The sequence below is a fragment of the Neomonachus schauinslandi genome, chromosome 14, assembly GCF_002201575.2.
Source record: "Neomonachus schauinslandi chromosome 14, ASM220157v2, whole genome shotgun sequence".
NCBI classification, from domain to species: Eukaryota; Metazoa; Chordata; class Mammalia; order Carnivora; family Phocidae; genus Neomonachus; species Neomonachus schauinslandi.
The window spans coordinates 66952421-66965842 of NC_058416.1; the positions used below are offsets into that span (position 1 = coordinate 66952421).

The following is a 13422-nucleotide window of genomic DNA, read 5'->3' on the forward strand; positions in this document are numbered from 1 at the left end:
GGTTACCAGAAGCCGAGACTGCCAATGGCCAGGACCCGTTTAGATCCAGAGGCTGGGGGCCTCTAGGAATAGAAGTCAGGGGAAAAGAAAGGGAGGGGCTTCTTTGAGCACCAGCGAAGGGGTGGGGTTTAAAGAAGGGGCGGGGCCCCGAGCCGAAGACTGGAAGGGGCGGGGCGGGGCTTGGGGCGGCCCTGCCGCCGCCTCCCCTTCTCCCCACCGCGGTGGAGGTGGCGGCGGCGGCGGCGGTGGCGGTGGCGGTGGCGGCGGCGGAGGAACCTGACACGCACCAGCCCCGCTCCCGCCCCAGTCGAAGCCGAAGCTGCAGCCGGCGCCGGGCCGGGGCCATGGGCGCCCCGCGCGGCCCGGGTCATGAGGACGGAGGCGGAGGCAGCGGGGCCGCCGCTCGAGCCCGGTCAGTGTCTCCCCGAGGGCCCGGGCTTCGCCGGGGGAAACGAGGGGGACCCCGCCCTAGCGCGGGCAGGGTCCAGCCGCGCGACCTTGGGTCCACCGCCGCCACGGGCCGGGCTGTAGAGCTTTGAGCGATACCTGGCCAGGTGTACACTCCCGCCTTGCCCGCTCAACCCCCAGCCCGGGTCCCTTGGGATTTCCTGATACTCCTAGGGCTGGTACCCCAGTCAGCTCTGTGAAAGCGGTCATGGTGGGAGGGTCCTGGTTGCGGTGCAAGGGCGGCACCTTCCCCAGAAGCGAAAAGTCCTGCTGGAGCGCCTTAGGAGATCCCGCGTCCCCTCCGGGGAACTATGGGGGAACTGAGGCCTAGAAGGGCAGGGACCTGGCTGAGAGCATAGAGCAATGGATGTGCCCCTTACCCTGGCCTCCCAGACTTAGCGGTTTGTCTTGCTGTAGTTCTTGACCCTCGGGTTCCTTCTGCCCCCAGGTGGCCTGAGTTCCTTTGGGGCAGAAACTAAGGCTGACATTCAGTGCCGTGGTCCTCAGTTTGCTTCTCTGAGTGGGGGAGGGGGAAAGGAATGATTCCTGCTCTCCAGGTTGATGAGAAAGAGAAAGTGCTAGTAAACTCTAAAGTGAGGTGCCAACTCATGGGAGAAGTCAAGAGCATGTGGGACCCTACGCTAAGACATAGGGACCTTGGTGTGACACCCAGGGGTGGTCTCTTTTGTGAATGCAGCAGGGCATAGGGTCTGATGCTATCCTGGCATTTGCATCCCTACTCTTCCAGTTATCTAACTCTGTGATCTTGGACCAGACATTTGCCTTTCCTGAGTCCCAGTGAAGTAATGGCTCACATTCATAGGGAGCTTTCCATGAGCGGACACTGTGCTAAGTTGTTTACATGCAATGCCTCATTAATCCTCATAAGGACCCTTTTGTAAAGTAGGTTACCATTGTTACTTGCACTTTTGCACATGAGCAGATAGAGTTGAAAGGAGTTAAGTATCCAGGGCTTGCCTTCTTGGACAACAGCTGCCAACTGAAGCCAGGCCAGGGCCTTACAGGCAGACCCTACTTTTAGGTGGGACAGTCCCTTGGCTCCAGGCATCAACATCTGGCAGTAGTTCTGGGCTTGGAAGGCCCTCCCTCTCCTTATCAGCCCCCCACAGGAGTATCTCTGGATCCCTGTAAGCTGACCTGCCCATGCCAAGACTGGGGATGGCCACGTGGGAGTATTTAGCCTTGCAGGGCCTGGGGATCAAGGGGTTCTAGGATCAGGGCAAGAAGAGGAGGGGCAGTGGAGTTCACAAAGACCCTAGGGAGCTGCTGTCCTATGCCACATTTACAGCTGGAAATAGGGAAAGGCACAGACAGAGGCAAAGCCGGGCCATTAAGATGACCCAGCTAGCTGGTGCCAGAGCCCAGGCTGCAGAGTAAGGAGGGAGCCGTGAACAGGGGGGCTGTAGTCTGGAAGCCGGGGTGTGGGAAATTGGGGGAGGGGTTGGGGCATTGTTGTGACAAGTAGGCCTGGGCATCTCAAGGGATAAGGCCTTTTTGGAAAAACACCTTCCATTCATCAAGCATGTCTGAGTGCCTGCTCTGGTTCAAGGGCTGGGGCGAGGCACACGCAGCCCTGTCCAGGCCTGCCACTGAGATATTCTCAGTCTGTCCAGTGGGGAAGGCAGACACAATCCCCTCAAATACTCATATTGAAGGGCTCAGAGAGGGAAAGAGACCAGAGCATTTGGCTGTTCAGAGATGGGAGACAACATTCCAGACTAAGGGATATGCAAGAGCAAAAACTGGGGAGTAAACAGCCTGTGTAGAGAGAAACAGAAAGACAGTTTATGGCCACGGTGAAGGATTCTTGAAAAGGGAGGCATTCCATCATGAGAGAATAGCACCTTGCATAGAGCTCTCTCTCCACTCAGCCCATTGGGGGCAATTATTTTAGACTATGAATCTGGAGGGCAGGACTTGGGACTTAGTCATCTTTAGTGTCCCCAAACCATAGCACACACTGAGTGCTTAATAATTTTATTTCTTAAAAAAAAAAAAATAGCTTCATTTCTTCTAACAAATGTTTGTTGAGTTACTGCTAAGCATCAGATACTAGGCATTGGGAATAACAGTGAACAAGATTAGCAAATTCTCTGTCTTCAGGAAGCTTACAGTCTTTTGGGGAGACAGAGTAGCTCTATTTTATTTTTTATTTTTCTCATTAATTTTGCCAAGTACTTTGTGAAGGAAACAAACAGGAGGCTGGGAAGGGGGGACCCTCTCCCTGCAAAGGTGTAGTCAGAAAAAAGCCTCTCAGAGGAGGAACATTTGGACTGGGACCTGAATGACAAAAAGGGGCAGCCTTGAGATCTGCAGGGGAAGAAAGTTCCAGACAGAGGCAGCTGTACATGCAGCTGTACAATGAAGCCTGATGGGTTTCCCACAGTAACTGGAACTGAGTGAGTGAGGTGTAAGGGCCAAGGTGAGGGTGGTGGGGCCTGGGGCTGGCAGGGCTCTGCAGGCCATGGTGTGGAGTGACAACTTTATTCTAAGAGCAATGGGAGACTGGGACTGGGATCCCTCTGGCTACTATGTACAGATGGGAGAGGAGCTGGGGGTGGAATTTAGGACAGAGGCTAAGCAGAAGTCAGGCTGGACGGAGCCCTCAGAACTGAATCCAAGACAGTGGGAAGAGGCAAATGTGGGAAGGCCTCGAATGATGGCCTGGGTTCCTTTTAGAGGCATCTGGGGTCAGGGGAGGGAGGGAACAAAGCCTCAGCCCAGTTGGGCTCAGGGCGCAGGGCCCTCTAGATGGAGTGCAGGGTTCATGTCAGCACTTGCAACACGCTCTTGCCCTGGGTGCTCATAGCACTCTGCAGGCTGACATCTGTGGCAGTCCATTTCGTAGAGGAAGAAGCAGGCACAGAGAGGCCAAGTGCCTCTCCTCAAGTGACTCAGCCAGCAGGTGGCCTATACTCACCCATGCCATCCTGCCATCCATAGGCCCTGTTTCATGCCCTTGGAGGTGGGGAATGGAGGGGGGAAGGCCAGTACAAGGCAGTGAAGGAGCAGTCACGGGTCCCTGCGTCCTGAGAATGTACAACAGCTCAGCAGGACACAGACAGGCTCAATGCAAGGGTCCTCTCCTGTGAATCAAAGCATGAACTCTGGCCTAGCAGAGTGCAGATGAGGGAAAGGGTGTGGCCAGCCTAGGATCAGAAAAGGCACCAGAAGTGGTAGCATCTGAGCCAGGCCTTGAAGGCTGGGGAGGGTTTAGACATAGGAGAGTAGGAGCTTGGGACTCGCTCCAGGCAAGACACTGCCCAGACAAGGCCAGCAGGTTGAAAGGCCAGGACAGACAGGACCTTCTGGTTGCTCCCTGCAGTGGGAGCCGGGGCTGGCATGGCAAGTCGGCTTCTGGGGCGCTCTGCACAGGCAAGTTGTGGGCTCAAGAGAGACCCCAGAGACCCCCCAAGATGAGGAAACAACGTGGGCTGGGTTTTCACATGCTGAAGGAGTGTCATGAATGAGCAGTGGGTGATGATCACTGAAGGGAAGTCCCTCCCATTTCTTCAGACTCTGAACTTTGTCCAGATTCATGGGATCCCAGAGTAGGAGGTTCCAGTAGGCCACATTCCAGCTGGCCCCCCTTAGCATGCTGTTCCCCTCTGTCTTGTGTTCCCTGACTCTCACTCTCTAAGGCACACCCCCACCATTTCCCCAGCCTAGCCCTCTGTTTTTCTCTTACCCTTCCAGGACAGGAATCTGTTTGTGTCACTTACCACCACATCTCTGGTTCACATGCCAGGTACTAGGCTCTTGGGAAATATTTGTTGATTGAATGACTGAATCAGACCAAAGTCCCCCACTTTAGAGATAGCCAGACTCAGTCCAGCAAGAGGAAGTCAGTTGCTCAGCCCACAGCCAGGCTGTGACAGAGCTGGGGCTAAAATGCCAAAGTCGGGCCCTTTCTACTCCTCCACACCGTTTGACAAGAACAGACTGAGAGGTTACCTAGGGTAGCGTTGCACATACACAGATTACATGACAGTCTCCCTTCCGTCTAACCGTGGACTTCATACTTTGGTGGCCCTGGGGGCTTTGGAGCTGGGCAAACCTCCAGGGGCCTCATGAATTCAGGCATGAATATCTGCTGAGCATCTCCCATGTGTCTGCCCTGTGTGCTAGCCTCCTTGGAGGTCCCACCAAAAAGAGAGGCCTGTAAGGCTGGGAGTGCATGTAGTTGGGGGCTAGGCATGATGAAGAAGTGACATCCAAAGGCAGGAGTTAGGTCAGGCACCTGGGAGGCCAGGAGAGTTCAGACAGGGGGAAGAGGTGTGCAAAGGCCCTGGGGCATAAGGGATCACAGCAGGTGAAGGTTCTGCCTAGAGGTCGGCCCAGTGAGGACGAGGGGAGGTGAGAGGGCAGAGGGTGCTGGGGCAGCAGCCATGAAGGCATTGTCCTAAGAGATACAGGAACCAACCCATTGGAGGATTTTGTGTAGGGCTGACCTACTCTGACTGGTGTTTGGGGGAGATTACTGCTATTGTAAGGAGAATGGGTTGGGGCACCCAAAAGGCTGTTTGCTGGCCCCTGAACAGCCCCTACTCTGGGCAGGAGCCAATGACGGTGGCCTCAGTGGGGGTGGCAGTGACAGGCATAATGCTAAGGGTCTGTGACCTCCCTGTGTTTCCACGCAGGAGACTTTGTGCAGCTGCCTGTGCCCATCATCCAGCAGCTCTACCACTGGGACTGTGGCTTGGCCTGCTCCAAGATGGTGCTGCGGTGAGTGGGCAGGCCCAGGCCCTCCCCATCCACACCATCTGCTCTGGCTGGAAGGAGAAACAGGGAGAGACCTGGGTGGGATTCATCATCCATATGGCTTTTCTTGGGTGGGGCTTACAGGAGGCCCAGCTTCCATCCAGGCTTGGTCCCATCTGCAAAAGCAAGCAAAGGGTGGACGAGGCCTTCTAGGTAGCGGCTCTGGGGATAACCAGGGAAGTCCCAGGTACCTGGGCCTGGTCCACAGAGTGACCCCATCACTGGGACACGGGACCTTCCAACTTGAGGCTCCTGCAAGACTGTGTCATTAGGGAGCCAACTGTTGAACTAAGGCTATGTGAATATCACAGGAACCTTGACTGTCAGAGCATAGAGCGCCATAGTCATCTCCTTGTAGGAGACTTTTCAGGTAGCTGCCAGGAACCCCAGAGCAACCTGTCCCTTACCTGTTTTATATCCTGGAATTCCAGGCAAGATCGTGTTCAACAAAAGGGTTCTGTGCCTAAAACTTAGAAAACCACTAATGTGGTCCAAGCATCTCATCCTAGAGATGAAGCTGGTGAGGCCTGAGAGGTTGGCAACTTACCCGAAGTTACATAACCTTCAAGAGATTCAAGAAGCAGAATCCTTGACTCTGGGGCCAACATGGTACCCCAGGCAGCCTCAGGTCGTGCTCAAGAAGTAGGCAAGATACAGGATTTCATGACAAAGGCTGGAACCTTTGGGGAGTGGGAGCCCTGATAGTGGCTGGTGGGCCCCTGGGAGGAGGGTGGCCCCAGCCACCTTCCCCACGTAAGCAAGCCAACCTCAGCAGCCCATCTGCACACAGGTACCTGGGCCCGCTGGACGACGGTGAGTTTGAGAGTGCCCTGCAGGAGCTGCGGCTAACCAGGAGCATCTGGACCATTGACCTGGCCTACCTGATGCGCCACTTTGGCGTGAGGCACCGCTTCTGCACTCAGACCCTGGGTGTCGACAAGGGCTATAAGAACCAGGTGGGCAGCCAGCCACCAGGCCTTCACCTAGGTCCAGTAATTGAAAGGGGGTATGGTCAAGGCCTGGACACCCGAGTGGACACACAGGTGTACAGAGACCAGACTCTATGGGTAGGACTTTCGATCTAGCCAGACTAGGTGACCTTGGGGTCCAGCCTGCTCAAAGTCTCTGAGCAGTGAGACTCCTGTTGCCTGCCTTCAAGAGCACTTGATGATGTGCAGAGGAGCATCTCAGGCTGCCTTCCTGCATCCTTTCCTCCTGTCGCTCAGGGCCCAGGGCCTCAGAGCATGTCACTCTGACCTTACCCTGCCACCACTTGCCCATTTTCTTCCTTGTCACAGGGACAGATGGCTCCAAGCTGGATAATTGGTATTCCGGAAGAAGAACTGAAATACCGTCTTTCCTATTTTTTTTTTCTTTTTGAAAAAGAAAAAGATAGCCTCACCATTATACTAGTGCCCCCCCCCCCCCCCCCCAGCCACCGACCCATGTAGTTAGAGCCAGTCTTGCCTACTACAGAGGCACATGTTGGCCCAGGCTCCAAAACTTGGCAGAGTAGAGTCTCTGCTGGCCTCGTTGGCAAGAGGGTTGTCACATGGTGGCCAGGGCCAGTCAACTTAACTTTCCTTTGACCCTTCCAGGCCAGGGGAGGAAGGCTAATGGATCTGGCTTGATCACTGTAGCTGCAAGGCAGAGAAAAGAGCCCAAGAACAGGGTCTCTCCTGCTTCCCCCACAGGGGCTCTAGCCCCCTTCAGTCCCCTACACCAAATGAAGTATGTTCCCTGGACCTCACCTTGCTAAGCCAAACAGTGGAGGAGCATCTGGGTGGGCTCAGCCACCCCCTTTGCTCATTTACCACAGATTCCTGCTCATGCCCACAGGGTACACAAGCCCAGGGATGACTAGCCTTGCTGGGGGAGCTGACCCGAGCTCAGCTGCCTACCCATCTCCTGAGCATCCTCCTCATGCCTCTGTGTAGTCCCATGCACTCTGGCCAGCCACCCTGCTGTTGAAGACACACACAGCATTCTGCCCAGGCATGCTACATGTGCCATCTCCCCTAGCAGACTGGGCTCCTCCCCTCTTTGACCATCTTTAACTCCATCATGTGCCCTGTACTTCATCCAGAAGGGGCGAGGGCAGCCAGGACAGGCAGCCCCTCCAACCTGCCCTACTGTCTTCAGTCCTTCTACAGGAAGCACTTTGACACAGAGGAGACCCGGGTGAACCAGCTGTTTGCACAAGCCAAGGCCTGCAAGGTGCTCGTGGAGAAATGGTGAGCCTCCCCTCACTCTTGCTTGTGTGCCTGCTCACCCACATACTTGCTGTCAGGGAGGCCTCAGGATGGCGTACAGGAAAGGCTAGGAACTTTGGCAGTCAGGCAGAACTGGGGTGTCCTACCCAGGTGGCCAACGGCATGGACTTACCCTCCTGAGCCTTACTGTTTCTATCCATAAAATGGGGACAAGTGGGACTACGTACCTGCTGTACACAAAACTGTGGCCTAGGATGGATCGCAAGCAGGCCCTGGAGGGACAGGTGAGCAAGACAGACTCCAGCCAGCCCTCAGGCTGCTCACAGAATGGTAGCTTGAGACAGAACACAGGAACCCTTAATGAAGTGGTGACAGCCTAAGGAACATGCTGGCAAAGTGATGGAGGGTGACAGGGGACAGCCCCCCGCGTGTAGACCTGGCCCTCAGATCTCCCCACAGGCTTCTGTGACCTTATGTGGGTCTCCCCCATTCTCATCGATACATGAGGGCAGGATTCGGGCAGATCCCTGGGAGTAACTTGCCCCGATGCTAATATTAGACTTTCTTCTCCAGGCTGAGGTGCATTAGCTTAGATCCCCACTGGGCTACCCTAGATCACTCTGCTCAGGTCTCCCTGTTCTTGAATGACTTCTGTTTTCACTGTTAACATCATGTTACCACACGATAGGTAGTTACGAAAACGGGAACAGTCTCCACGCATCCGTCCACCGCACAAGCACATGTTGGGAGGAAAGGCACCCAATGTTCGTTTAGTGGCACGTGCCACGTGCTGTCTTGCTGAGTGGGAGCTGGTGCTGTCCCGTGGGAAAATAGTGTGAGGGGCCCACAGTCACCGCTGGCAGCTCGGCCATGCTGTGATCCAAACCTGGCACTCCGCACCCTGTTATTCCGTGGAGCATGGTGCTTTTCCTTCCAGGCTAGCCCCCGCTTTTTCCCTGTAGCTGAAATCCCGCGCTGGTACATACCATTGGGAACTCAGCCAGCTACTTCATTTCAAAGACCAAGTGGAAAAATGGCATGTTTCCCTGGGCTGAGGCAACCAAACCAGATTGCCACATGACTTGGCCGTGGGCTGGAGTTGGGCCAGGCCACGGAGTGCTAATGCCGTCGCTCCTGTTGAGACTGTGGAGGAAGGAGGCCCCTCACTTAGGGGCCCACTACCTCACAGCCGCTCGCCCGTTCTGGATTCTTAGTTTGAAGAAATCTTAGTTTGCTGCCTTCTGAGAGGGCATTGAATGGGGCTGTGCCTAAGAGTCTGCCTCGGGGAACAGCTGGCTCTGCGGAACTAGGGATCCCCTGGAAGCGCTGCTGACCCGCCCCTTCCCAGACAACCCCTTCTGCCTTGGGAGCCTTCGAGAAAAAAAAGAAAAAAAAGAAAGAAAACTAGTCTTTTCAGAGAAGGATGTGGTTTTGAAACTGACAAAGCCACGCTTGGCTCAGATTTGGGGGATTAAATTGGACTGACAGCTTCCAGCGTAAACCTCACGTGATTTAGAGTAAATGACCAAGGAAGGTGCTCAGCAAAAAAAAAAAAAAAGAAAAATTCACCAGCCAGGCCGGGAGGTGGGGTCCCATGTGCTGCTTCAGTGGCCCGTGACAGGGGCCCCTCTGGAGCCGACTTCCTGCCACCCCTGGAAGACCTGACAGGGCCAGCTTGTCCTTGGGCACACTCAGAGCCCTCCTGCCCCCTGGCACTGGTCCCATGCTTAATCCTGGGCTGAGCCCAGGCCACAGTGACAAAGCAGGATGTTCCCACCTGCAAGGAGCTCAGGAGGGAGGGCAGATGAGCCACGGCCCCAAGCTTTGTGATCCAGGCAGGGGTCCACTTGAGAGATGGGGAATGGGGCCCAGTGGCACCAGCTGACCCTCCTCCCGCCCACAGCACAGTGAGCGTGCAGGACATCCAGGAGCACCTGGCCCAGGGCCACGTGGCCATTGTGCTGGTGAACTCTGGGGTACTGCACTGCGACCTCTGTTCCAGTCCCGTCAAGTACTGCTGCTTCGCCCCCAGTGGCCACCGCTGCTTCTGCCGCACCCCCGACTACCAGGGCCACTTCATCGTGCTACGTGGCTACAACCGGGCCACTGGCTGCATCTTCTACAACAACCCAGCCTACGCCGACCGTGAGTGCTGGGCTGGCTGGGGACAGCGGGTGGGGCAGGCTGCATTCACCGTCCAGGCCCCGTGACTCCTTCTCATTCGACCCGGTGGCCAAGACTTCCCTCGCTGCCTTTCCCCCAAAGCCTCGGCTCCTCCTGGGCTCCTGTCATCTGTGCCACTCCTCTGGCCACACACAGACTAGCCATACACCTGAGGCCATACCGGCCTCCACACCCCAGTCATTGCGACACCAGGTTAGGCCATCTGTCCCTCCCACACCACCAGCCCTACCCCACTGCCCAGGGCCCCACCTCATTCTTACTCTGCAGTTTCCTCCCCCCGCAGCTCCCTCACTGCAGCCTTCCCAGGACAGCCAGCAAGCACACTCATCAGAAAGGAAAGTCTGCCCAGTCCCAGCTCCTGCTCCAGATGCAGCAAGGGCTCCCCACCGCCCTGGGGACTGGAAAGGACTGCCCCGACTCTAGCAGACTTACCCCATGTGTCCTCAAGCATGTTTCTTCCCCTCTGGGCCTCACCTCCATCTGCTAAACTGGGGGAAGGGTCAGAGAATGAGTTCATGAAGGCTAAAGTAGGCAAGGAAGGCTTCCTGTGGGTGGAAGACGAGTGGCAGAGGGTGGCCAGGCAGGTGGGACATGGCCAGAGCTCCCCCAGCTCCCCTGAGCGTCAGCGAGGCAGGTATAGTCCCCCGCCCTCTGACCCCACTCTGCCCTTCCTGCCCCCAGCAGGAATGTGCAGCACCAGCATCAGTAACTTCGAGGAAGCCAGAACAAGTTATGGCACAGATGAGGACATCCTCTTTGTCTACTTGGACAGCTGACAGCGGGAGCCTGGTGTGCCCAGGCCCTCACACCCTGCCCCACCCGAGCCAGGCCAACTCAGGAGGCCTTGGCCCAGGCCCCGAGCTGCTGGGGCTTGGATGCGGAACTGCAGCCTTGACCCGTGTGACAAAGCCCCAGGGATTTCTTAGAGCCTGAGGCATGCGTGCTTTGTCTGCCAGCGTCATGCGTGTCGTCATGCCACTTAGCCTACGCACCTGCTGGTTGCTGGAGGCGTCCCCAGAGCATCTGAGTAGAGCCTCCCCTAGGACCCCAAGCCTGACTTGAACCGTGCCCAGAGGACTTCCAGCCCTCTGGGTGCCCTTGTTGCCTGTGAACCAGACCCAGGGCAGGGGAGAAGCCTGAGCTCATTTCCCCACAGACCTGGGGGTTGAGCCCTGGAGATGCCACTTGTCAGGATGGTGTCCGTGTGTTTGGAGACCGTGTAGCCAACCCCGGCCCCCAGGGCTGTAGACTACTCCAGGCCTTGCTGGGAACTGCCCTCCCCCCTCCCCCCCAGAAGTGCTATAGATCTCCCTGTGCCCTTTGGTGGATGCCACCGCTCCCTCCCACCTCCCAGGGGACCCAAGTTCCTGTGGCTGTTTGCAAGGCTTCCAGGCCCTGGGGAGGGCTGGGCCTCAGGCTGAAAGGACGCTGAGCCCTCCCCCCGCAGCCTGCAGGTACTATAGCACTGTAGTTTGGAGGGCCCTCGGGAGTAGACAGGGCCCTGGCTCTTGCTAGCTAGCAGTGCTGAGTGTACTCCAAGAATGCCTGACCTGGAGGGCCAGGTGCAGCCGCCTGGGTCCCAAAGGTCCCCCCAACCCGGGAGCCTTCCTAACACTAGCCTAAGCCCCGACAGTGGGGCCCATTCTCTGGGTGTGGGGAGCCCCAGGCCAAACAGGCCTGGGGGCTGGGGTGCTGGGGCCTGCACTCCTGAGGCAATGGTGGGAGACCGCCTGTGGCCTCCCACCCCCCCCAATCCTCATGCCAGGACCTTTTGCACAGAATGTTGGGTCTCTCCTGACAGAAGGGTGGCACCTGCCCAGGGTCACACAGCACTGCACGTAACATGGACTAGAGCTGTTTCCTTCTTTCTGTTTTTTTCTTTCTTGGTGGGTGTAGGGGGTTGTTTGGTTTTTTGTTTTTGTTGGGTTTTTTTTGCGATTTAAGTTTTTCACTTGTGGGGAGTGAGAGTCACCCTCAAGTAAGACAATAATAGTGAGATTGCAGGTACTTTGGAACCACTGACACCTCTCTTCACAGAGCAGATAAGCCAGCCCAAGTTCTCTTCCAAAGAGAAAGGGACTCAGGGCTGGCGGGCTGAGAGCCAGGGCCCCTCACCTTACGGATAAAAACTGGCCATCAGTCTCGGGGGAGTTTGTCCAGGACAGTGGTGGGGTTGGGTCTCGAACCCAGGTCTGCACCTAAAAGCTAAGGGAACTGGATCATTCCCAAAGGGGCCAAGGACACCCACCCCTCATGAGCTGTCCCTGGCAAAGGAGCAGGGCTGTCCCAGCAGCCACACTGCCCCTGTACCCCTGTGTCTTGGTCTTCTGTTGCCCAAGGCATGTCGCGGTGGTAGCTGCTACCCTCTGGACTGCAAACCATGCCCAGCATCTGTTCCCACCAGCCGGCTGACACCTCCCCACCATGGCTGCTCTGAGGGGCAGAGGTGGGTTCTGCTTATGAGGGCTGTCAGACCATCCAGCCGTATTGCTCCTCAACACCAGATGCAGCCTTCGGCCCAGAGGGAGGCACTATTAGCTGGTTAGCTGCCAGTTAGCCACCCTGGTTTCAGGGACTAGCGGTGTCTTCAGACTGGTCTTCTCTCTTTTGCCTTAATGTTGGGTGGCCCAAGATCCCCAGGGAGCTCCAGTTTCACGCCCAAGAATACCACGTGTGGCAGCTGTGGGGTTTGGGCACCCTCAGGAAGGATCTGGCTCAAATTGTGGTGAGAATAGACACATCAAGGAAAAAGGAAAGCAATGAGGAAGTGAAGCTTTGGATGACGGGGAGCAGCCTCCACAGAGAGCGGTCACAGCACCTCAGTCCATCACACGGCATGTAGAAACACTCAGTCCCTGGGCAAGCCGCAAGTTGGAGGTCACCCACCCGGAAGAATAACAAGAAAGCTACCCGTGCCTGAGACAGTGCCATCTGCCCGGGAGGGTCATGGGGGTGGAACGCAAACGTAAAGGCGTTCTTGCACACGTCCTGAACACAAGGCTGGAGAAAGCCCAGACTTCAGGAACTTCTGCCCATAGCACTTGGCACCCATGACCCCTGTCCACATTCTGGGGGCCCAGCAAAGCCACACTGGACACTTGGTTTTGTTCACTCCAGCCGCACAGGGACAAAAGGGATCTTTTGCATTGCAGAGATTTTCTACATATATATATATATGTATATATATATATACATATATATATTTTGTTTGTAATGAGCCATTCTCAATAAACATTATTCTCACTGCAAAATCAATGGCATTCCCTGTCCCGCTTTTGTGAATTCTTGTTTCCCTCCCAAATTCTCAGCTTGAGCACGTGCGAATCCAGGTCCTTGACCTGCCATGCCAGGTTTTAGCTGGGACTAGAATCCTGTTTACTGCTTTTCAGTTCTGCCTCCCTCCTGATGCTTGTGCAGGGCTTAGGTAGGCACTGGTGGAGATGGAAGGGCCTCAGAGCTGAGCTTGATGGCGGTTCTTGAAGAGGGCATGGAGCGCAGACAGCCTCGGGCAGGAGGAGGGTCTGGGGGGATGTGGAATCGAATGAGAGGGACAGTGGGGCCCACGGGAGGCAATAGAGTGGGGAGCCCTGCGGGCAGGACTCCAGCCCTCCCTGTACCTTCCACCCCCAATCAGCAGCTCCCCTTATTTGCTAGCTATTGGGCTCTTCTAGTGTTACATTTGATAAGAATTCTATTTCTGAAAAAGGAAGTGTTTGGAAATCCTACCTTACCCGGCAGCTTCAGACCTGCCCCAGGTCCCACAGGGAGCTGACAGAGCCAGAACTGACTTCTTGGG

At 56.1% G+C, this 13422-nt stretch overlaps 1 protein-coding gene across 6 annotated transcripts; it reads left to right on the forward strand.

Moving 5' to 3' along the window:
• The first annotated feature begins 232 nt into the window (after window positions 1-232).
• Window positions 233-12871, forward strand: GUCD1 (guanylyl cyclase domain containing 1). 6 transcript variants are annotated; one of them, XM_021687863.2, is made up of 6 exons: window positions 233-412; window positions 5109-5193; window positions 6020-6185; window positions 7372-7463; window positions 9346-9587; window positions 10308-12871. In XM_021687863.2, the coding sequence occupies exons 1-6, from the start codon at window positions 370-372 to the stop codon at window positions 10400-10402; spliced, it is 723 nt and encodes a 240-aa protein (XP_021543538.1). In that variant the 5' UTR covers window positions 233-369; the 3' UTR covers window positions 10403-12871. The 6 variants fall into 6 exon arrangements, with proteins under 6 accessions (XP_021543538.1, XP_021543539.1, XP_021543540.1 ...); XM_021687864.2 differs by having other exon boundaries at window positions 10311-12871; XM_021687865.2 differs by having other exon boundaries at window positions 11966-12871.
• The last annotated feature ends 551 nt before the right edge of the window (window positions 12872-13422 follow it).

Coding starts and splice junctions, on each gene's coding strand:
- GUCD1 (XM_021687863.2), top strand. CDS start 370: ATGAGGACGGAGGCGGAGGCAGCGGGGCCGCCGCTCGAGCCCG. Junction 413..5,108: donor GGGGCCGCCGCTCGAGCCCG/GTCAGTGTCTCC, acceptor GTTTCCACGCAG/GAGACTTTGTGCAGCTGCCT. Junction 5,194..6,019: donor TGCTCCAAGATGGTGCTGCG/GTGAGTGGGCAG, acceptor ATCTGCACACAG/GTACCTGGGCCCGCTGGACG.